This window comes from Varanus komodoensis, unplaced genomic scaffold (genome assembly GCF_004798865.1).
Source record: "Varanus komodoensis strain SLA01 unplaced genomic scaffold, ASM479886v1 scaffold4, whole genome shotgun sequence".
NCBI classification, from domain to species: Eukaryota; Metazoa; Chordata; class Lepidosauria; order Squamata; family Varanidae; genus Varanus; species Varanus komodoensis.
The window spans coordinates 28,274,401-28,298,367 of record NW_025335941.1 but is presented as its reverse complement, the minus strand read 5'-3'; the positions used below and the strand labels follow the sequence as shown (position 1 = coordinate 28,298,367).

The following is a 23,967-nucleotide window of genomic DNA, read 5'->3' as shown; positions in this document are numbered from 1 at the left end:
ATTTTTAAAAACATGCATTTTAAAAGCAAGTTTTTCTAAAAGGTAAGCTTTTCACATATTTAGGATCACATTCCTAGGCCAAATGACATAACATTCAGGAAGCAAATATATCTTGGAGCAATTTCACATTTGCTCTTTAAATCTGAAATGGGATAATTTAGTCAAGTGTATCTGAACACCATTCTAGCAGAAAATGGCAGCAGATAATGGTAGCAAATCCGAATTTCAAAATGAGTTATGCTTTCCAATATGCTCAGAGTTCAGGTTTTTTGAAAAGTAAGAATTAACTAATAGGTACCAGATTCTGGTCTAATTCTTTTAGATCTTTATAATAGAAAAACGACTTAACTGCTGCTCTGGGTTTGTGCCCTGCCTATACTGGTTAAATTGCTGTGTGCTGCAGCCTTAAGTCCTGCCCTAGAAACACCATCAATGCCATGCACATGGTTTCCTGCTGATAGCCAATACCGCCCACCTTCCACATCCATTTTTCTTATTGTATGGCATAGGCATAGCAACACAAGAGAAGACGGTGATTGACAAGACAATAAGAAGGGTAGCCGGAAAGGGAAGGAGAAGGGTTTATACTTACAGGAAAATAAATGGACCTGTGTAGGGGTTATTCTGGGGGGGTATCTCTCTCTTCTTCTTAAGTTGTAGGAATAGCTCAAATTTCTTCTTGGCTCTGTTTCCTACAGTGCACACTGTCATAGCCTGAAGTATAGGCTGAGATACCTCAGAGAGGAAAATTGCAGGCCTGTTGCAGGCATAGTGTAATGTTTGCACAAACACTATGCATATTTATTTGAACTCTTCTCTGTATTATGAACAATGCAAGGGCTTAAACAATGATGGGATGTTATCTCATGTACCATATTTTTCGTTCTATAAGACGCACTCCCCCCCCCCCAAAAGTAAGGGGAAATGTCTGTGCGTCTTATAGAGCAAATGTGTGTGTGCCCGACACCTGGGACGCTGCTGGCCGCCTGCACCACGTGGCACCACCTGGCCGGCATGCGCTCGGTGTGCCCCGCTCCACCGCCCCCCTCCGGTGCAGGTGAGAGCTGTGCCGCTCAGGGGGAGGTGTGTGGAGGAGGAGGAGCAGCAGCCTTTAACCCGCTGGCCGCACGGAGAGACGGACTGCTCACCCCCACTGCCCGGGAACTGCTCACCCCCACCACCTGGGAAGACCTGCCGCCTCTGCTGTGCCGCCTGGAAGACCACCGCCGGCATGCTGCCGGCCCCACGTGGCACCACCTGGCCAGCATGCACTCAGCGCGCCCTGCTCCGCCTCCCTCCTCCGGCGCAGGTGAGAGCTGTTAATCACAGGTCAGTGTGTGTTTTCAAATGGCAACCCGTCTTTTAATGAAGCCCATGGGGAAGTGATGGGGAATCTGCCTGTGATTATAGGAAGCTTTCCATGGATCAGTTATCTGTTAGTTGATCAGACACATTTTTTTTAGGATCACTGGATATTTGAACAGCATTACCTTCGCATATGAAGTTTATTCTTCAAAGGCTACTTAGTCCGCTGTGTGTTTGATTTACTGTACAATATCTCATTTTTTGTCAGAAGTTTTTTTCTATTTACTAGTAAGGCAGCGTGGACATTACTGGCTTTTTTAGATTTGTTATTGAATTGTCTGCAGCAGCTCTTGTATAACTGGTGTAGATTGTGGATTCCTTCAATAATTCCACTACTAAGAAAGTGATGTCAGTGATTGTGAGCAACAGAGCTTCATAAATTCTGACTCTAGTGATGATGAGTTCTATGGGTTCAACGAAAACTAGAAGAGTATTCGAACTTTAAAGTCTCTCTTTTGTTAATGACAGTGATGATGGTTCTTAATGCCATTGTTGACTGCTGTTCACTTTACAAGGTTGAAATATGGTATTACTGTATTCTGTTGTAGTTTATTAAATAGTTTAGTAAACCATTGGATTCAGAATATTTTTTTTCTTGTTTTCCTTCTCTAAAAACTAGGTGCATCTTATAGAGCGAAAAATACGGTATTTGAAAGAAGTCCTACAGCTCCCTGTATTATTTACTTACATACTTACTTACTTATTTAAGGCATTTCTATCCTGTCCTATACAAAAGTCTTAGTATTCTGCAGGGCTATATTGCCTCTCTGCAGAATACCTTGTCTGTCCAAACTCACATAGGATTGTATCCTTAAGCATATTTGTGATTTTGATGTGCTTTTTAATTGAAGTCACTGTTCATGTGAATAAGGTCAAAATCTGGCCCAATGAAATCTGCAAGTTGCCACAAAAGAACAAAACTAAAAACATGAAGCATGAATAATACATGGAAACCTGCTTATTAGATCTCTAAGCTATGTTTAAAAGAAAACTTCTAAACATGTGCAAAGTACAGTCAGATTAGAGAGGTGAGGTCAGATGACCAAACATCAGCCCTCCCTTTTTTGCATACTCCTCCATGGAAAACACATAACATACTTTGTTAAACAAAAATCTCTCCATACTTAAAAAAAAATTCTCCACTTTTTCAGTCTTTTGTGGCACTAAAGACACACATAATGACACTCTGGGTAAACAGGCTGTATCTATCATACTTTGCCAGACTTTTTATAACTCTGATGGGAAAATCCACAGTCACATCTAAGAAGAATGAAGAAAAAAGTACAGGAGCACTTTCTTCTTCAGTGCAAATGCAGCTGAGACTTGCTTTTTACAAACTAGGTGAAAACTTACATTTGGAATGTATCACTTGAATTGCAAGTTTGAGTGACACTCTAAACTAATAATTTTCCAAACACAGAAAACTAAATGTGTCCCTGGTCTGCTAGTTTTCTATGCATACAGAAATATTTATTTTTGGAGAAGTAGCCTTTTACATGAGCCCTTGCCTACTGATTGTGGTGATACAATTTTAACACAAGTTATAAACCTCAGCTGCTGTTAGTGAGTGCTTGGCCTCAATCAGGCAGAAAGGGAAGCCCTGGAATTTTCTCTGGAATTTTTACTTCAAGGAAGTTAAAATCTTTACCATCTCTATGAGGAGCTTGTTATTTAAATAAGGAAAACAAGAAGGCCAGAGTTACCACAAATTATTTCCTTAAAATAACAAGACATCCCTCATTCATGACTTGATCTTGGATGAGGGGGCTGACCTGGCATGTATTACCAAGACCTGGGCGGGTGAAGGGAGAGATGTCTCCCTCATGCAATTATGCCCGCCTGGATACTTGGTACAACACCGATCACGTGCAGAGGGGAGGGGAGGGAGGTCGCATTAATTCACCAAGCCAACATTCTGGGGGATTTTCCGGCTGATAAAGCTTGCACTCCTGTTGATGTCCTGGTCGATTCATGGGAGATGACCAGGGCAATCGACATGATCACTCCTAAGCGTCCTCTCCCACCTAGTAGAGCCCACTCAGCACCATGGTATACTCCTGAGTTGCGGGCGATGAAGCAGGCTGAGAGATGATTAGAGTGCAGGTGGAGGAAGTCTCAGGACGAATCTGACCAAACACACTTACGTGCTCATCATCGAGCCTATGCTGTGGTGGTGAGGGCGGCGAAGAGGCAGTTCTTCTCCGCTTCCATCATTTCCTCACAGTGCCATCCAGCGGAGCTTTTCCAAATAGTGTGAGGCCTAACATATGTTGGCCAGGAAAACAATGTGGTTGCACCTTCGGCAGCCCACTGTGATGACTTTGCCCAGCACTTTAAGGAAAAAATCACTCAGATTCACCGCGATCTGGACTCCACAGTTGATACTGTTCCAGTACGGGAAGTGTCCAGAGCTCCATCTGGTCCATCTTTAATGGATAAGTTTCAGTTATTGCAGCCTGGTGATGTGGACAAGGTGCTTGGGATATACATCCTACCACCTGTCTTCTTGACCCTTGCCCTTCCTGGCTACTTAAGGAGGCCAGTTACAGGATTGGTCCCTGGGTCCAGGAGGTTATTAATGGCTCACTGAGGGAGGGCTGGGTCCCAGTCCCCTTGAAGGAGGCAGTGATCCGGCCTGTCCTGAAGAGGGCATCTCTGGACCCAGAGATGGCCACCAACTTTAGACAACTTTAATATTTTGTAAGCTGCCCCGAGCCTTTTTGCAAAGGGGAGGCGGCATAAAAATGCCTTAAATAAATAAATAAATAAATAAATAAATGTTATGTTTTTGGGCAAGGTGTTAAAGTGGGTGGTGGTGGGACAACTCCAGGCACTCTTGGATGAAACTGATTATCTGGACCCATTTCTGTCTGGCTTCAAACCCGGGTATGGTACTGAATCTGCCTTGGTCACCTTGTATGATGACCTGTGCAGGAAGAGGGACAGTGGGAGTGTGTCCCTGTTGGTTCTCCTGGACCTCTCAGCAGCTTTCAATACCATCGACCATGGTATCCTTCTGGATAGGCTGGCGGAATTGGGAGTAGGAGGCACTGTGTGGCAGTGGTTCCACTCCTATCTGGCCAGCCAATTCCAGATGGTGGTGCTGGGGGACTATAGCTCTGTGCCATGGCAGCTTTGCCATGGAGTTCCGCAGGACTCTATTTTGTCCCCCATGCTATTTAACATCTACATGAAACCGCTGGGAGAGGTCATCAGGAGGTTTGGGCTGCAGAGTCATCAGTATGGGCTGGATGAGGGCCAATAAACTGAGCCTCAATCCAGATTAGATGGAAGTCCTGTTGGTGGGCGGTGCGGGTCACCAAGGTGATTTTGACCCAGTTCTGGATGGGGTAGCACTCCCTCTAAAGGACAGGTTCCACAGCTTGGGAGTACTCCTTGATCCAGAGCTGTCACTGGAGTTCCAGGTGGCGGTGGTGGCAAGAAGTGCTTTCCTACAACTTCGACTGATCCATCAGTTGCATCCTTACCTGGATGAGCACTCCCTAGCAACAGTGATACATGCTCTGGTAACTTCCTGCTTGGATTACTGCAATGTGCTCTACGTGGGGCTGCCCTTGAAAACGGTCTGGATACTTCAATTGGTGCAAAATAGAGCTGCCAGGCTGCTGACAGGAACCGGCCATTACTCTTATATAACGCCGGTTCTCTACCAGCTGCACTGGCTTCCAGTTGAAGTCTGGGCTCAATTCAAGGTGCTGGTTTCGACCTATAAAGTCCTAAATGGCTTGGGACCAGGATACCTGAAGGAATGTCTCCTTCCTTATATGCTCTCATGCCCCTTAAGATCTAAGGGAGAAGCCCTACTCCAGGAACCCTCTCTAAGAGAGATAAAAAGGTCAACTCAGAGTAGGGCCTTCTCTGCTGTGGCGCCCAGACTCTGGAATGTACTCCCCAGGGAGGTACGCCTGGTGCCATGTTTATACTCTTTTCGGCACCAGACCAAAACAGTATTTTAAATTTTAATAGTTTTTAAGTTTAGTCGCTCTGTTTGTTTTGCAATTTGTTTTGTTCTGTTCTATTATTTATTGAAATTGTTGTTTTAATTGTCTTTTTAAATATCCTGAGATCTTGTGTAATAGGACGGCATACAAAAGCTTTTAATAATTAATTAATTAATTAATTAAAATATAATCATTTGGATGATACAATGTTCAGAGGAAATCACTTTCTTCGCTCTGTTTCACAGAATGGAGACTTTCCCATAAAATAACTGGAAGGTTAGCAGGCAGAAAGTGTTCTTCAGTTTTGCTCTCAGTCTCAATTCTTCAGATGCAAAAGAATAAGTTTTCTGAAGCCTACTTTCTTGGCAAAAGATTCCACCTCACATGACTGTAACTCTTCTGGCTGCCAAAACGTAACTCCCACTCTTTCACAGAATCATTTCACAAAAATGAGTTTTCTCATTCTCTACGTGGGGTTTTATCCCATCTACCCCAGAGTCCTTCTCAGTTAGAATCCTGAAGATAAAATTAAGTTTGTAAGACTTCTCTATAATCAGCTGTGATTTTGTGAAGCCCAGATCTTTGCAAGAATATTTCAAGGGGCATTTGGTGTTTCTTTTGTTAAATAAATTTGAACAAATCAGTAATAGACCTGGGCCATTATTTCACTGGTGCCTCCTCCTACAGAGATTTATCCCTGGAACAAACCTATGGGAGGGGCATGTTATCAATATCATAGCAAATCTCAGAAAATCATGGGCAAGAAAGATTGTCATCTCAGGATCATAATTGCTAACTTTCATGTTGTTAATGTTAGCATACAGGTATGGTTTGATGATCTGAACTTTCTGCACTGAAAGGGGAGGGACTTTCTGAATTTTTCATATCTAGTGTTTTTTAGCCCCAGGAATAGCTGAAATGTGCAAACTAAACTCTTTTCCCTATCTACTACTGATCCTCCTTCACACTTGCAGAGGCAACAGAGAGAGAGGAGCCATGGCAAAGCCTAGTCAAGATGATGTTAGGAACAAAACCCAGAAGACAGCTTTCAGATGCAGCTACTTTAACAGAAGGAGAATTCTTCAAAGAGTTGAACTCTCTCTGCCCCTCTCACAGGAAGGGGTCTCATGGGGGAAAGAAAAAACGGCTTTCCTTTTAACAAGTCATGGTATTTATGGCCCTTTCATGAGTTTTGTTTGAAAATATGAAAGTAGATGGACTTAAACCTGTTTCCAAAGAGAGCACAGAGAAGTGGGAGCACGTGAAGGACAGACTGAGGCTTAACCATCTTCACCCATTTTAAAAAGAATCAAACAACAAGCATCCTATTTCAAGAATGATGGACTGCCATAATTATTTCTATATATCTAGTTCATACCAAAGCAACTGCAATTGGAAACACTGTTCAAATTGGCAGGGAAGCAGAAAAAAAGGAATGTTATTTGCATTTTTGGAAAGAAAAAATGATTTGGGAATGAGACTCTAATCTAATATGCTTGCAGAAGAATGAAATGACAGGATACTGAAATGGTAGAGTAGCCTGCACAAAACCTAGAAGCAGCACCCAGCACCTTTGGGCAGCTGCTGTGGATCCAGTGTCCAGGTAGGGCCCACAGGTGCAGACACCTTCCCTGTGCTCCCTGTACTATGTGACTTGGTTGACAAATGGCATTTAACATTTTCCACAATGCCCAATGCTACACTGGGGCATCATGGGAAATTGAAAATGAAGCTCTATATTCACCTCCTGCTGCTAGCTAAGCCCAGGGCCAGGGAGTCAGCAAGGTAGAAGGGACCCACTTTGTCAAAGAGCTCCTTGAACTTGCAGCCAGTCCTTCACGGCAACCACTTTAGGTTGCAGGTGTTGGGGCGGGGACATTCTTTTTTATTTCTCTTTATCCGTCAAGCTCCCAGCAAATTTAGAATTTTTAAAAAGCTGCACACATCAGAAGAAAAGGTTGTGGCCTAGAGCACTTTTTGTTGTGCTAGTTTTCTGATTGCAAAGTACTTGCAGTTTTAACAGAATGAGATTCTCCACAGGCAATCTGAAATGAAATGGTCTGTTCGACCAATCCAGGATGCTTGTTGGTCAGATCAGCCATACAGGCTTGACCCTGAAGCTCTTATAGGCAGCTGCCTTTGTCATCTGATTTACACTGACCAGTTGACTTTCAGAAAACTCTTCTGCAGTTTATGCACAGCAAAGAAGCAGATGGGCTGAATATCTTTTACCTCAGAATATTTCAGTACAAGTGATTGTATCCCCTACACAACACAACATAGCCTAGATGAATTTACATTTAAAAGGGATACCCAGAGCTGCAGCATATGCTTGATAGGGCTAGACCTACAGTTCTGTTTCAAAGGTAAATTGCATCTCTAGTATCATTTCCTTTATAGCAAACAAAATTAAAATCCTTCAACAAAGTCTCCCCATGTGACTGATGATTGATATTTTTCTCTGTTACAAGTTGTCATGGGAACACACATTACATTTATTCTCTCTGTAGTTTCCTCTGTACTGATATACACAAGAGAAGGAAAAAGCTCTGTGGTTTGAGAGTTAGAAGGAAAGGAATATTGAAAGTTGTATTGTGCTTTGCACACGGGAGCAGGGTATATATACTATAAAACAGCTACATGTTCAATTTTTTTTTGTAAAGGCTATTTATTTTTTCCAAGCTAATGATGGAACTAAAGGAATACAGAGAGTGACTCTTCCAGGTTTTTAGAAAGCAGGATAAGCTGCATCTCTGAGGCAAATTATTTGGACTTCTGATGTCTTCTTTGACTTTTCTTGTCAATTTGTATAATTTTGTTAGCAGTTTTTCTAAAATAGCACTTGACACATTTCTGTACATCAAGAGTTGGATATCATCAACAATCCTGCTTTTTTCTTTCTGAAAGGCTATGATTACTCTTTCCTCTCTCATTTTAGAAATTAATGATAAGGGAACATCTGTAGGACTAAATGGTGGTGGGGTGGAAAATAGAGAGTGTGACGGAAGGTGATCACAATAAGAACACTGAGTCTTGATTTCCTGAAGAGGGTTGAAAGGCTTTCCATCAAACAGGCAGCAGCATGGAGCTGGCACAGCCTCACTGTCCATCACTGTCTTCTCTCCGTCGCCGAAGCTTGGCTTTGGTTTCTTCTTGCCGATTTCTCCAAGCAGCAATGATGGCCTCATCATCCATTTCTTCTTCTTCCTTACGAACACTTTGCCTGTGTCTGAATGAATGCCTTGATGCAAAAGCTTCTTTTTTTTCTTCTATCTTTTCTTCTTTTTCTGCATTCTCTTCAGACTTTACAAAGCTCTGGGTGAACTTTCTCTTGGCTCCGAACTCAGCCACGTCTGAACTGGACTCCTCCTCATGCTCTTCCAAGTGGCGTGATCTGATACGACTTCGAGTTGATGGTTCAGAGCTTTCTGAGCTAGAGGAAGGTTCTGGAGTTCTGCAAAACTGCGGTTCTGGACTTTCTTCTCGAGAACTCGAGAAGTATCTTGATCGTGTAAATGTACGTGCCTCCTTGCCTGCTTTTGTAGAAGTAGAGGAAAATTGTGAAGCAGTTCTCTGTAAGTCATCTTTACACTGGTAAGTTGAAGAACTATCCATTTCTTCTTTTTGAGATCTGGAAATTCTATAGCTAGAAGTTTCAGTGTCTACCTCTCTGAATGTGGATGATCTCCTGTATTTCTCGTCACTGCTACCAGCGCAGTCCTGGTAAAAAGGCTTTTCTTCTGTTTTTAGACCTCTGAGCCATTTGTTTACATTGTTCTCCACCTCTGATCTTATAGCATCACCACCACCACTGGAAAACTGACCTGAGAGAACAGAAGCTGTCTCATTCCTGTTGAGATCTGCTTGCAAAGGGTACTTAAGACCATTCATTGCATTTTCTATATCATTTTCATCTTCGTTGTCCCCTTTTATCTTTTTCTTCTTAAATAAAGTGCTACGTTTATTGTCATTGATAAGCTTCTCAGTCTTGTAATCTGACATTTTCTCTCTCACCTCCATTTGTATCTCTTTTTCCTTTCTGTTAAGCTTTTTTAGGTCAACTTCATCAGCAAAAAGGCTGTAAAAAGGCTTGCTTGTCTGCATCACTTTCCTGCTTGAGTAGGATCCTCCTGTCTTTCCACTCGTTGAGGTGTTACATGACAGGAAGGACTGAGTATCGGTATACTGGGTCTCCTGCCGGTGACGCAGTGAACTAGCTGGAGACAAGTCACTCTGTGCACTAAGCAAAGATGTCTTGTCATCATCCATGTGTCGGCCCAGATCACTTGACTTAAGATTACAACTCAGTACTGAAGATGGCCGAGACAACATCAGGATTTCATTTTGTTTCTGAGCAATTGTTTCACTAACAACATTGGCAATCCAGTTTTGAATACTAGCAACCGATATAGTGCCCTCTGGGCCAAGAGGGAGGTTGGGCATATTAGCTGCTACTGCATGGGCTGGTGCAGCCCCACTACTGCTCCTAGTCTGAGAGAAGGATGAGTGATTGGTCTGCATACTCAGTGCAGAGGCAGCATCCTCTGCCCCATTTACAGAAGCTGTTGGGGGCCAAAAGGCTGACAAAGGGATGCTTCCACTCATCGCGCTCTCTGCCTCCCAGCTGCAGAGAGACTGGCTTTCTTCCAGAATTTTCTTTGAGCGTTCTAGTAACTCCATTCTTCTCTGCTTTCTCCTGGCAGAAGCAGAATCTTCAGCTTTAGCAAGCTCCACAATCTCATCCTTATTTTCATTGCCAATCTTCTTCTGGTGCTTAGCCTTCCAGACTTGGTAAGCTGTCAGGTTAATATCTGATGAGTTCTTTTCTTCTTCCATAGCTTCCTTATTTTCTTCACTGCTATCTTCCACTTTGGGTTGCTTGGAAGCCTCCAAATCTCTTTTGTGAAAGCCAAATTGGATTCGCTTGACCTTCCATCTTTCCAGAGGGGTCAGTTTGTCTTTATTCTTTTGACAGAAGTTATAAAAAGAGCTAGCATCAGACAATACACTTTCTTCATCTAGATCTCTCACCTTTGTTCCATTTTCAAGACTTAGAGTCTCATCACCAGATCTCGGTCTTGAACTATATCTCTGAGCAGCTTCTCTTTCTATCTCCATCATCCTCTCATTCCACATATCCCAGGTGCTCTCTGTGGACATGGAGTCTGTGCGCCCTCTCCTCATTCTGTTGATGCCACTTGCTTCCAGCTGTTGTTTCAAGATCCTGATCTCTTGGCTACTCACACTTTCATTATCGCTTATATCATTTCCAGGGTATGGTCTTTCTCTCATGCTAGAGTCTTCATTCTCTTCCCTGGGAAACAAGTCGCTTTCCCTCTGGTACCTCTCATTTTTTCGTTGCCATTCTTGGATCATCTGATCCATGTCCTCCTCAGTTTCTGCCTGAGCACCTGAAGGTTTACTTTCTCCATCCTTGTTTGAAACCTCCCTTGCAGGGAAACCTTGCTTCTTCTTCCATTCTTCATAGAGCTGGTCCTCCTCCTCTTCACTGATAAGAGTAGGCTGTTTGGAAACCAAGCTTGATTTTCCCATTGAGGAACCACTCATTACACTTCCAAGGAGGCTTGTCGTGTCTTCTTCCTCTACCATTATAGAGTGGACTTTGGCTCCCATAATACTCTCAGAATCGTCTCTCCCAGAAAGCAAGGAACAGCTTCCAACTCTAATAACAGAACTTTGGCTACCAGTTGTGTCATCATCAGAGTATTCTGCATCTTCCTCTTCTCGTTCTTCCAGAAGCTTTTCATTGAGCTCCCTGAGCTGTTTTAGGAAGCCATCATTGGGATAAATGGCCCGCTTTTTACGTATAGTCATCAAGGCTTCCAATATTGTCATGTGATGGAAGATCATCAGATAAGCAGCTATTAGCACTGCTGGGCGACTGATTCCCATTTCACTGCTGACCAAAACCTTTCCTAGAAGTGAAATTACACAGCTGGTTAATTACTAGGGCAATTCTGAAACAATTCCAGGATCAAACAAACAATGGCTATTTTCTCCCATTGTAAGTTTTAATAGTAAATTAAATAAGTACCTTAAAATGAGAGCCTGATATACCAAGTACATCCTTACCTGAACAAAGATAGCCTAAGTACAAGTTATCCATATACTGATAACTTCTTGTTCAGATTACTGCAATGCCTTACATGTGGGGCTGCCTTTGAAAATAGTCTGTAAACTTCAACTGGTCCAAAATAGGACAGTGAAATTTTTAACATGGACTGGCCAATGGGATCATATTCTACCAGTACTTTTCCTTCAGTGATGGCTGCCAGGCCATTTTTGGGCCTAATTCAATGTGCTGGTACTAACATTCAGAGGCTTAAGAAGGCTTGAGGCCAGGTTACCTGAAGGATTGTCTTCCCCCATATCTACCAGACCCAACACTAAGATCGACTTCAGTGACACCCTACCTTGAAGCCCTGCCATAAGAGATGAGGGGTGGCTACTAACAAGTGGGGATTTTCTGTTGTAGCAGCCCAGCTGTGGAATGGATTTCCCAGAAAGACTCTGTTTAGTGCCAGGTGAAGACTTATTTTTTCTAGACATTTTATATTTTTAACTTTCTGTTTTAAATCTAGTATTGTATCATAAAACTTTGAACTGTGTCTAGGTTCCATTTGCTTATTATTTTTGTTTTCAGACAGTATTTTAAAATTAAACTTTTAGATTTTGCATGGTATTTTCTTTTGTTTTCTTTTATGATTTTATTTGTTATGAAGCATCTACACAATTTTGTTGATTGGGCATGACATAAAATAAACAAACAAACAAATCTGGAAAATAATTGATGGATTTTATCACAGAAATTCCAAAACATTTTACACATGTCAAGCTTTCCCACAGGATGCATTTACTTACTTAAAGGTTTTACATACCATCCCACTACAAAAGTCTTGGGACGGTTTCACAATAAAAACAAAATAAAATGAAGCACAGCATCCAAATGGTTCCAGTAAAATAAAACCCACATTGAAACCAAGTCAACCTTAAAATAATGGGCAAATAAAAAGGTTTTAGCCTGGTGCTGAAAGGAATAAAGTGTTGGCACCAGGAGAACTTCTCTGTGGAGCGCATTTCATAACCAGGGCACCACTGCAGAGAAGGCCCTTCTCCTGGGAGCCACCCTCCTAATCCCCTAATCTCCTTCAAGGAGGGCTTCCTTGTTTTATTGTGGCATTATTATTTATTAGAGAGATTTTTAGATTTATTTAAAATGGCCTTCTGCAATTATGTTTTTTTATTTTTTTATTGTTATAATTGTGATATGATGTGATTTTGAACATCTATTTTAATACTGCTTTTCTGTAAATCGTTCTTGGAACTATGTATGGCTTTTGCATATATATATTCAATAATAAATAAATAAGAAGAATACATATTGTACATATTGGATTCTTTAGACTTTAATGCAAATTTCTGGTTTCACTTACATTTCAGAGAAAGAAGGAGGGAAAATGATATATTATTTCTGAACAAGAGAAAAAATGTTTCAAGTATTTGTGTTATTCTACCATATCATAATGCCACCTAGAGGCTCTGTAGTAGAAAAGCAGAAAGGAAATTCTCATAGAGTGCATGGGCCTCAATTGTGCAATGAAATCAAGAGCAGATGTAGTGGATTAACAATCTCATGTAGAAAAGCCTATCATCAAATGAAGCTTTATGTTTTCCTTTCCTGGGGTTACTTTCAGTGCAATTCTACTTATAAATATATTGTACTGAGTTTAATATTAACTGTGCATAGGATTGTGTCTTTAATAAACACAGAAGTTATAGCATCCTTTACTCCTATGTGGACTTATTGATTCATATTGCCATAAAAGAAAATGGGTTGCAATCCTTCTGGCAGATATTTTCATTTTAAGTTTAACAGAGGAAAAATAAAAAACCCTGTTACTTCATATTAGTGAAACTACTGAACACATATTTTACTGTTTAAAACAATTTCTTCCAAAGCAAGGTGGGACTGGTATACATCCTCAACTTCTAGAAAATAAAAATCTTCCCCCAATTTGTAGTCATTACAGTAGATAAATTAATATTGTTAACCTCGATACAAATTCATTAAAGAATAATGATGTTCTATCTTTTGGGGAGAATTTATCTCTTGCCTACTCCCCCAGTAGTATTTAGGAAGCTTGAACACTTTTCCTTATTACTTGGGGACAAATGATAAATAAGCTAATTTTCATCTTCTTAGTTTGTAGCATAATTGTCCTTTCAAAGGCTGATAGAAATATTTAAAAGCACTGTACGAATGATAGAAGCACATTTATTAGTGTGCATAGGGTTCACAATAGTTACTTTCTAAATGAATGTGGAAGAATAGAAACCACAAATGGGATGTATAAAGAGCACAGTTTGCCTACTTTACCTCTGTAAGTTAGAAGCGCTTCATCAAGGAACTCTGCAGCCTGGCGAAAATATTTAGAGATGTCCACGTCTGGGAAGTCATCCACTTCAATGCCCAAGTACTGGATCTCCATACCATTGTAGAAGTCTGGTCCTGTATACACACCAGTACCATGAGCAGCATTAAGGATGTGAGTGATTCCTAGTCTCTTTAATCGGCCTTTATTCACTGCAACACTCCTTCAAGGCAAAGGAAGAGAGTTTAGGTTTGTAGTTTCTGTATCTACTCAAGGAGCAAGAAATACAAATTGGTTGTGTTGATGAAAGACTAATGAAAATGAAAAGGTGTAGGGAATGTTTATCAGGCTTTCCGATGGCACAAAATGGGATAGCTAATACGCTGGAAGATGAAAACAAAATTCAAAGTGATATTAATGTATTGTAGCTGCCTAGGAAGGCCTTGGCAGTTATAGGCGGCCTATAAACATGTGTATAAATAAATAAATAAATAAATAAATAAATAAATAAATAAATTGATACCACATACCCTTACAAAATTTTTCTGGGTCTAAGCCAGCTCACATAGTCTGAGGTACTTGTATTATTATTAGTAGTAGTAGCATTAATCCTGATGTTGGGAACGATTGATGGCAAAAAGAGAAGGGGACGGCAGAGGATGAGGTGGCTAGATGGAGTCACTGGGTCAATGTGTGTGAGCTTGGATGGACTCTGAGGGATGGTGGAGGACAGGAGAGCCTGGCAGAATGTTGTCCATAGGGTCGTGAAGGGTCGGGCACGACTTTGCGACTAACAACAATTATTAATCAGCTCCTGAGTGCCTCTTAAGACACTGGGAAATGTGGGGAACTACTCACCTGCAGGTCACATATGTCCATTTATTTATTATATTTATATCCCCTTCCATGTTCTTCCTTTCAAGGAACTCAAGGGGGCTTACATAATTCTCCTCATCCTCTCAATCCTATCCTCACAATAACAGCCATGCAAGTAACGTTGGGCTGATAGTCTGTGACTGGTCTAAAGTCACCCAGTTAGCTTCATGTGATTCTCTCAACCTACTCATTTAACATCTCTCTTGAGGTTTCATTCCAACACCCATTAGATTTTTCACAGTATCCATCTTTGCATTTGTGTTAACTTCTTATCATAAAGTTATTTTGGGCCAGGCAGGCTGAGGAGTTCTGACAGATGTTACCTATTGACCTAGAAACAGTGATCGTATTCTGTGGCAAAGTTTGAGATGGTCAATGCTCAAATGTTGCTCAAGAATAAAAGGTTTTCCTACTCACTTTTCTGCTATGAAGATATTCGGCCAGACCTCATCAATGGCATTCCTTGGGGACTCAAGCCGGTCTTTCACAAGTGCCCTCTGCAAGTCCATGACACAGGGTGTATTAAACAAGCTAGTGTCATCTATCTTTTCCTTAACCCGGTTGTACAGGTCTTCCACAAATAGCTGCTCTGCAGATTCCAGCATCCCTGGACACACAGAGTCTGTTTTCCCCTCCTCTGTCTTCAGCTCTGGAATAAACCAATGCTTTCATTTTCAAAGTATCAAGAAATATTCTGGAATTGTTTATGATTGGTAAGCCTCTTAAGGACTGGTCAGCATAGTATATATCCACTTGGTTTTAGCTATAATCACATTAATGATGATATATAGTCTTAAAGGATTGCTGATCCCTATTATTTACCATAGCATGTCATATCACAGGATTTCAGCAAGGAGTTAAGCAGAATTTCATTCCAATACTGAAGGAATAGAAGAAAGTAGTTTGTCTGGCTGTAGGGCAAGCAGTTAGATAATACCTGAACTGCATTCCAATGCAGCACCCCTGAATTCAAAACAGAAACTGCTGGTTTCTTATTTAATAAAAAATAAAGAGAAGAGAACATGGGGAAAAGCCTCAATCACATTCATTATTTTTCTTGTACTTTAAATGCAGTATTTTGCAGTAAAAATGACAACAAATAATATGAGAAAAACCAGTAATACACCCTGCCCCCATGCAATGGGAACAGCAGTTGCTTAATTAAAAGGTAGTTCATCAGCAATCCTACTGCCATGCTGAACTGGGAGCAATTAGAGACAAAAACAAAGAAAACTTCAAATGAAAGGTACAATAACCCTTGGAAGTCTCAATAATAATAATATTTCAAATTGTAAAAAGTTGCCACAAAGGTGGGATGCCAATACAGAAAACACTAGAGTGGAATAAATGGACTGTGATTTAATCTGGGTGCACCATAAAAAGTGTATTGATAAAGGCTGGCAATTCCAGACTACATTGTTGATATGGAGCAACCTGGTTTATTAGAAGAAAGAGGTTCTGTTCAGGTATATAGAAATATTGGGCTAGAGGGGAACAGAAACCATCTTGTCCATTCTTCTGCCTGAAAGTTGTAGCAGCTACTCATCAACCTCCCCTCACTCATAAACCTGCTATTGTCCCCATTTCCTTTCCCCTCTCCACCCTACCTTCCTTGATGATCTGTTTAGCAGCAACAGCAGATGACAGGTGTATGGGCTCCATGAAGATGCTCTCAGTGTCTGTGTCTGATATCACTGAATATCTGTTGATCAATGACAACTGCATGAGGGAAGCTTTGGTAAGTCATTTGATGCTCACCCCTACCCTGGAGCTCTTCATGACCATTTCGAAATGAAGCAGCTCGAGAGAAAAATATATTGTGCAGGAGAGTTGATAAGAGGTAATTCTGAGAAAGGGCTTGTGCTTGGGTGAATTGCTTATAGATTATTATCATTATTTATTATTTATTTCATTTTCACTGTAATAATTGTAGGGCCATTCATTCTCATCAATGTGCTTCTGCTCCTAAATATGCTGAATTAAGGTACTATGGCATCAAATTTATTTGCATAGAACTAATGTTGCAGTCCCCATTGTTGTACATTGATTGTACCATGTGGAGAACAAATGTGGGAGAAAATCATGGAAGCATTTCCAAGATTTTTCCCTGGAAAAATTGCTTGTATATACCACCTGCCCTGTGCCGTTTCCAATTTCTCCTCTGTAAAATGAGAGTGATAACACTTACCTAGTTAAACTAGCTACAATGATACACAAATTTCATAAAATGCTGGTTGTAAACTTTGTACAAAATATGTTATTGTACTTTGATGTACAATAATGAAACAGGTAGGGAACGTGGTATTGGCAGTATAAATTGTTCAAAAGCTGAGCTGACGTACGTTTATAAGGCAGCTCAGAAGCAAATGATCCCCTGCTGTCTCCATTCAACTCCAGGATTATTAGCTCAATGCCTTTCCTCAGATAATAAAGTGCAACATTAGGCGAGAAAAAATAACCTTCTTGAGTATCCACCGCTGTGGTAAAGTTAAGGAGTTGAGTGTGCATGTCATCTCTTTTCCTTGCAGAAGATGAAGGAGGATATTTCTTTTTCATCCACTAGAGGGTCCAGATGTCTCTGAATATTGTAAACACAGGGCTGTCTGACAGCTGCATTAGTCAAAATTGGTCTCCATAGCAACTGGTCATGAAACAGTATATGGCCAGTAAGGCTCCCATGCCTGTGGCAGCTGAGAAGGCCAGGAGAAGCAGGAAAGCAGGAATCCAGTGTTGTCTTGGGTTGAAGTTTGCAAACAACTAAGATTTGCCTAATCCACACTAAGATAGAGGGATGGGCTGAAGGAAGGGCAAAAGTAGATGTTCATGTAGCCGGTGTTTTGCTTTTCTGTTTCCTTTGTCAAAGGAAAACAAAACTTGCTCTGTTTCTGACCCCACTCCCTGCTGTCTCAGCCTTTTAAAGTTGGAGCTGCTACCATTTTGTTAAGAAATCTAGTAATTTTACTTAGATTCCAGTTGCACCACTCAAATTCTGCACACTGAAGCTTCTGCCTCGGTTTTCCTATATCAGCATGAGATAAATGAATTTCTTCCCTGAAAATATCTTTTAGATCTGGAATGTGGAGGCTATAGTTCATGGACTACTTGCAGCCGCCAGACTGATTGTGGCTCTCAGCACCATTTTGCTGTCTAGATGCAATAGCTGTGTGCTGGGAATTGCTTCTACTTGCTCATGTGTGTGTGCAGCACACAGAAAAAGAGCTCCTCAGTCTTAAAATGCTCAAACCACATATTTTGGTCTCTGTCCCCACCCAGTATCATAAGTAGTTCCACCTAACTTTAGGTATAGCCCCTAACTGATTTTCCCATGAGTCAATGACTGTTCACAGGAAAAAAGCTCTCCACCCCTTGCTCTAAGTACTTATCACAGCATTAAGGATGTTCCCTCTGTTATTAGCATGGGAGGATGTCCATTTGAATGCTGTCTCCTTACTTTGAACTAAGATCCTTAAACCAAAGAATTGTAGAGACCAGCAGAAAGAAAGAACCTTGACGGTGTTCAAATCACCTTCTCTTTGTTCTGCTGGGTAGTGGACTGGTACCCCACTGACACCTAGTGCCACAAGCTACAATCCCTCATACATACAAATAATATATAAATACATCGTCTCTCTCTCTCTCGCACGCACCTCTTGAGGGATGGAGGGGGAGTTCCTATAAAAGACTGAAACTTGGGAGGAAAAATGCATTTGCAATCGTTACCAGTGTACATGCAAATGAGCCATATGCAAAGAAAAATAGCACTTGGCCAAGTGTAGTTAAGCTGCAATAAGACAGATGGTTTGGCTAGCAGTAACCATTCTCATCACCAACCATGTGAACAGAGACAGATCAAAGTAAAGAAAAAACGATCAAGCCTACAAAGCCTGATTTATCCTTCCATCTCTCTTAGGGGTGGACTTTAAAATAGGAGCCCTCTTCACATTTGCAGCAAAAGCAAAGTGAGTGAGGAAATTGCACTTGCTGCCCCCACTCCTGTCTTTTCACACATTCACCCAATGACTGGCATAATGAGTTCCCAGCGGTATGTGTTTCCAGCTATTGGCCATGCTGGCTGAGGATTTTGGGAGCTGTAGTCCAACACATCTGGAGAGCCCCAGATTAGAAAATGCTGTTCCGAACCTTCACCTGAACATATGGAAGTTAGATTGGGGACAGTACCTAGCTGTGTATTTACCAGTTTTCATGTACTAAGCATTGTGTAGGTGGGTCTTCAGACACGTTAAGCATGGAATTCACTGACAAATGCCGAGGTGTTAAGAATAGCAGGAATACATATTTGAGGACAATGGAAATTGAAGTTTGAGGTGAATAGGAGGCTTAGAGGCAGTAATGTATGGGTGGGGAACTGGCAGCCTATCTGTCTGTCTGTCTGTCTGTCTGTTTGTTCGTTTGTTTGTTATATTTACATAATACCTTTCTCCCATTGTGGAACTCAAGGTGGTTACATTCAGTTCCCAGCTCAGGCTGACCTCAGACCTGCTTAGCTTCAACAGGATGGATCCCTTACGTGCTAAGCCTCCCCATCTAGCCCTGGCCCCACTAAGCCCTGTCTACACTTCTTTTTATCCCTTCAGCCACATTACCCCATGCTCAGCTGTTTCCCTATGTTGCTCAATGAGGCTGGGAAAAACAGCCAGGAAGCACTGAAGACATGACATGGGTTAAGTCCAAATATCTGCAGAGGAAGAAGGGGCTCCCTTTCTCTATGGGTAGCACGTTTTCTTAGTATTCAGCAAGAAACCATGATCCTAATGTATGTGAATGGAAAAGAGGGAATGTCTTGTGACTAGGGGAAGTGGGTGGATGTGTGTGAATGGGGTGTGCTTATGAGGCTTGGACCCTGTTCATTTTCAGCTCTGGTCCCACCCAGTTTAGCTCTTGGACTGTCCCTATCTAGCATGTGGGGTCTGGTGGTTTACTTAAGGAGGAATGTGATCTCGAGCTTGATGTAACTTTTCTGATTCCCTATGCTTGAGCTCTTTGTAACCTTCCTGAGATCTCAACCCAAAGAGCATTCCTCAAGTTGTAAACTTTGTCTAACAGTGCAAGGCAGAAATGCACATTTTTTGTGTATGAATGTAACACTAACACTAGTTTAACAGAAACTGTTCGGCTGAGGCAGCATTCTTAGCTTGATAATTTTCTAATAGCATAAGAACCACTGGATGTGCACTGAGAAGACAATTGCTGGCATCTAACTTTCTGCATAACTGTCCACTGTTAAGATAAATGTGGAACGTGGCCTACTAGCTAGAAATTGTGCAGAAGTTGGGATCAAAATGCAGATAGGATAGGTCAAACTGATCAATGATTGAGTTTGCTCTTAAAGGTATTAAAACATTTGGCTTGTTAATGGTTGGTGCTGATTTCTTATGGAGAAAGAGCAGGCTGCTCTGTATTGCTGTGTACATGCTTCAATAAAAAGCTTTTGTTTTGTTTTGTTTTTAATCTTGTCGATTGTTCATTATTTTTTGCAGCTGGGCAAATAAACCTTAGGCCAGTCAGGGTAGGAGTCCCTGAGAGGATGAAAAAGATTTCCCACCCATTCAATAATCTCCTGTTCTAAACTTATTTCTATTCATGTGATTCTCTTTGGCCTTTGTATCAGAGGTGGGCAACTTGTGGCCATCCAGAATTTTGGCCAGCCATTCCCTTCACTTCTAGCTAAAATACTCAATGATGGGAGATGAGAGGAGCTGTAGGTCAAACTATCTGGAAGTCACAAATTGCCCAGTCCTGCTCTATGCTCATTGCTTTCCAGCTGTCAACTGACAACATTTTCCCCACTATCATCCCAACTGTCATTCCCTTCAACTCCCCTTCCACTTCCTGTATTCCATACTCAAAATGGTTCCTACTCTGACTCCTCCAAACACAAACCCCAAGCATGCTTCATTTCAACATGAAACAAATTAGGAAGTTGCTGGATTGCTTTAGGGGTATGATTCTCACTTTAGTGCAAGAGGTCCTGGGTTCAAATCCTGGACAAGCCCATAGTTTGAGAGTGATGCAGTCATTCCTATTTTTCTATGTTTCTATAGCCATGTCATGAATGGAGCCAGCTGGAACCAGGGGTCAGACTAAATGGCCTAGGAAGCCCCTTCTGACTTGCTCTGTTTCTATGTTTTCAGCAATCAGAGGATGCCACATCTAATATGGAATGAATAGGTTAGCATTCCACTTCTTAGCCCTCCTGAGAGGCTAAAAAAAATCTGTGTTGCACAAATCAATAGACAGAATTTTCATTGGTTAAATCATGCAATCATTGACCCATAACCAGGCCTAAGAGAAACCCTGTTTTTCAAAAATCAGCATGTGTGCATCCTTGAAATGTACATGACACTGACCAGGCACCAGTCCAGAGAAAACTAGTTGGCACATGACAGATAACAGTAGTGCAAACAAAGGGCAATTCATACCAGCCCAGCCCATCCTCCTCCTCCTCTATGTCATAGCACCCTGTCTTCTAGCCTCCTTCAGAGCATCTTCTTTGGTATGCCAGTGGGAAAGATCATGCCATTGCAGCTTTTTACTTCTGTAACCTATTGGGAAGTTAACTGTGGTACGTGTAACCCTTTAATGATCAGTGTATAAAAGACCCAACTGAAGACTGTTCAGGTGTGCCATCTGGAATGATTCATTAGTAGCCAGTAATTCTTGAGAATAAATCCTTTAAAAGAAAACCTTCCTCTGTTGTGTATTTTGGGCAAAAGCACAGCAGGACACGGACCTTTTGGGCAACACCTGGATTGAGATCTATTTGTTTATTGATTAGTAACCTGCCTTTTCATTAAGAAAATGCTATGAAAAATGGCACTCACTCTTTTCCCGCCATCTGCCTGTTTTGCAGCTCATTCTCTAAAGAGGGATAGAGAACTTCTGGCCCTTCAGCAATTGTTGGACTGTAATTTCCATCAACATAGTCAGTGCTGAAGGATGATGGGAGCTGCAGTCCTGGAACATCTGGAGTACTCAAATTGCTGAACCCTTCCTTAAAGAAATTCAAGTGGCCAAAAGTTATTGCTGATGAAGACTCTTAAGTACCTTCTTTCAGAGTTAGAACTGGTGAATCTCACTTGTTTCTCTCCATTAAAAAAATCTTATTAAAACTAGAACAAAAATCAATTGAAACCAGAGAGTCACTCGGCAAAAACAACCATTTACAACATATGTTTTTGGAGTTCTTACATTTATTTCTGAGATAAAAATCATAATGGAAATAATTGAACTTTTTTAGGTGCAAGGAGATGCTACAGAGAGAGAGGGGGGGAGGGAGAGAGAGAGAGGGAGAGAGAGAGAGATGGAATTCTCATGAGTGAGAAAAACTAGGATTGTATATTTGGGGCATTGAGGAAGGCTACCACTGATAGATTAAAACAAAGTGGCTAAAGAAAACCTCAAAAATAGCTGCAACCTGAATGCAACACAGTTAACTGGGAATCCCACTCTGCAGAACATTCTGCCTGTGCATAGATTCTGAATCTGTAAAACCAACTGAATCAAACACTTGAATTCAAATCCATCAGAACTGTGGAGAGGCAGAAGCAAACACAGTTCAGCTTGGGTGGGCTCTGTTTCTTTCTGTCCCGCCTCATCAAATTTCGATAATGCTTTCCCCAATAACCCTTAGTATTTGTAGGAAACCTCTGTTGAATCAATTAGATTAGCTAAATAATGCATGAGCTTTCCATCCTGGCTTCTGAAAAGAGTAAGAAAAAACCCTTTAGGGCTCTGTTCTTGGTCAGGCTTTGGATAATATGCTGGGCTACTGTGAAATAAAAAGGAAGGGGTGTGGATGAAGAGAAAGTGGCTGTAATTTGTTCCATGTGGCCAGAAGGATAAAAAATGCGAACAAGAACAAAAGCCACCACTCACCGGCCAGGAGAGGGACTCCGGAGGTAGTGGGCTTGCACTGCTTTCACATCAGGCCCTTCTTCATCAGGTACCACTTGCTCACCCTCTGAATGCACAGCACTTGCCATGGCTGCTGTGGGAACCGGCTAGAATTGGAGAGAGAGTAAAATTAGGAATGCACTAAAGCACAAACCCATCTCTGGAGAAGGCTGAGTAGGTGAGGGATGGGGGTTTGCTTGCCCTAATAAACAGATCCCAAGGGATCAAGGGCAAACATGTGATCCCAAGTGATTTTAAAGCCCAGAGGCAAACCCTTGCCATAAGTCAGTACCAGCTGCTGGAGATGGGGAAGACAAAGCAGCTTTCCGGAGAGCATGTCAATGAAAGGCAGAGGGCAACTACATTTGCTGCCACAGCACTACCAATTAGCTGTACCCATTAACGGAGTATTCATATAAACAGTTAAATAGGCTTGTGTATCAGAGATGCACTCCAAAGACCCAAACTTAAAAAAATAGTGAGGGAGAGAGAGAATATTTGAGTTAATAGTTAAGAGCTGTAAATATTATGAGATATTAAAAATAAGCAGAATAAATGCAATTAAAGGAGCAACCCTAGTGCATATCTACTGAAAAGTCCTATTAAGCACAATGGAATTAGCACCCATGTAAGTTTACACAGAAGTTCAGTGGAAACTATACTCAGGTTAATTTGTAATTTAATGCACTATTTATCGAAGAGCGGAGCATTGATTCACATCTGCACATTGAATTCCCTTTGATCTCCACTGCTCCCCTCCCAATCTAAAAAGGTACCCCTGGGGTCCTGGTTTGCAGTGCAATCATCTAGAGAAACCTCAGTTGCTTCTTCAGGCTTCTTTGTCATTCCATCACTCTCCCTATAGAAATGTCTTTCCATGGCAGCCCACAAGGCCTGTGACACCATCCCTATTCCCACCCTTTGCAGCTGGTCTCAAATATCAGGAATGTCGCTGTGCCTCCATGAAGGAGGGGTGAGGGGTGAGTGGCGGCGGCTGCCTCACAATGACCTAGCAAATCTGGATGTAGAAGGTATGAGAGCTTAACTTACTGTTTCTGGTGGGGGAATGTGCGTCTCCTGTCAGCACAAATTTTCCTTGTTGATAGTTGACACCAAACTGAAAAAGTGGGTAACTGGCCACGGAACACAGCTAGGATAAGAGCTGTCCTTCATTCCTCTCTGTGATTTCTTCTCAAAGGGGCAGGACAGCTCGAAGCTTCAAACTTTATCAGCCTTCTAAATATAGCATCTTCAGGCACCAGCTATTGGGTAACAGGACAAAATGCAGTGCCTCTCAGACTATGCCTGCTTGCGCTTTTAACTCTATCCCTACTAATCGACAAATTTTACTTAACCAAATGAGCCAAATATATGACGGACTATCTTATTATTGGTTTGCTTCTTATGCCTTAGGACCGAAACAGAACTTACTTTAAAACTTTGCCTTTCCCCCATTT

General features: G+C 41.5%; 1 protein-coding gene across 1 annotated transcript; it reads right to left on the bottom strand.

Moving 5' to 3' along the window:
- Positions 1–6,741: 6,741 nt before the first annotated feature.
- Positions 6,742–23,568, bottom strand: STYXL2 (serine/threonine/tyrosine interacting like 2). Its single transcript, XM_044442498.1, has 6 exons — positions 23,561–23,568; positions 22,493–22,617; positions 16,204–16,298; positions 15,014–15,245; positions 13,726–13,943; positions 6,742–11,263 (listed from the first exon to the last, which is right to left on the bottom strand). The coding sequence occupies exons 2-6, from the start codon at positions 22,597–22,599 to the stop codon at positions 8,427–8,429; spliced, it is 3,489 nt and encodes a 1,162-aa protein (XP_044298433.1). The 5' UTR covers positions 22,600–22,617; positions 23,561–23,568; the 3' UTR covers positions 6,742–8,426.
- Between the last annotated feature and the right edge of the window lie 399 nt (positions 23,569–23,967).

Bases quoted from the DNA above. Each gene is read 5' to 3' on its own strand.
- STYXL2 (XM_044442498.1), bottom strand. From the start codon at position 22,599: ATGGCAAGTGCTGTGCATTCAGAGGGTGAGCAAGTGGTACCTGATGAA. The intron at 15,246-16,203 runs GTAGGGTGGAGA...GGTTTATTCCAG, and splicing joins TAAACAGATCATCAAGGAAG to AGCTGAAGACAGAGGAGGGG. The intron at 11,264-13,725 runs GTAAAGTAGGCA...TTTCACTTCTAG, and splicing joins AGCGCTTCTAACTTACAGAG to GAAAGGTTTTGGTCAGCAGT.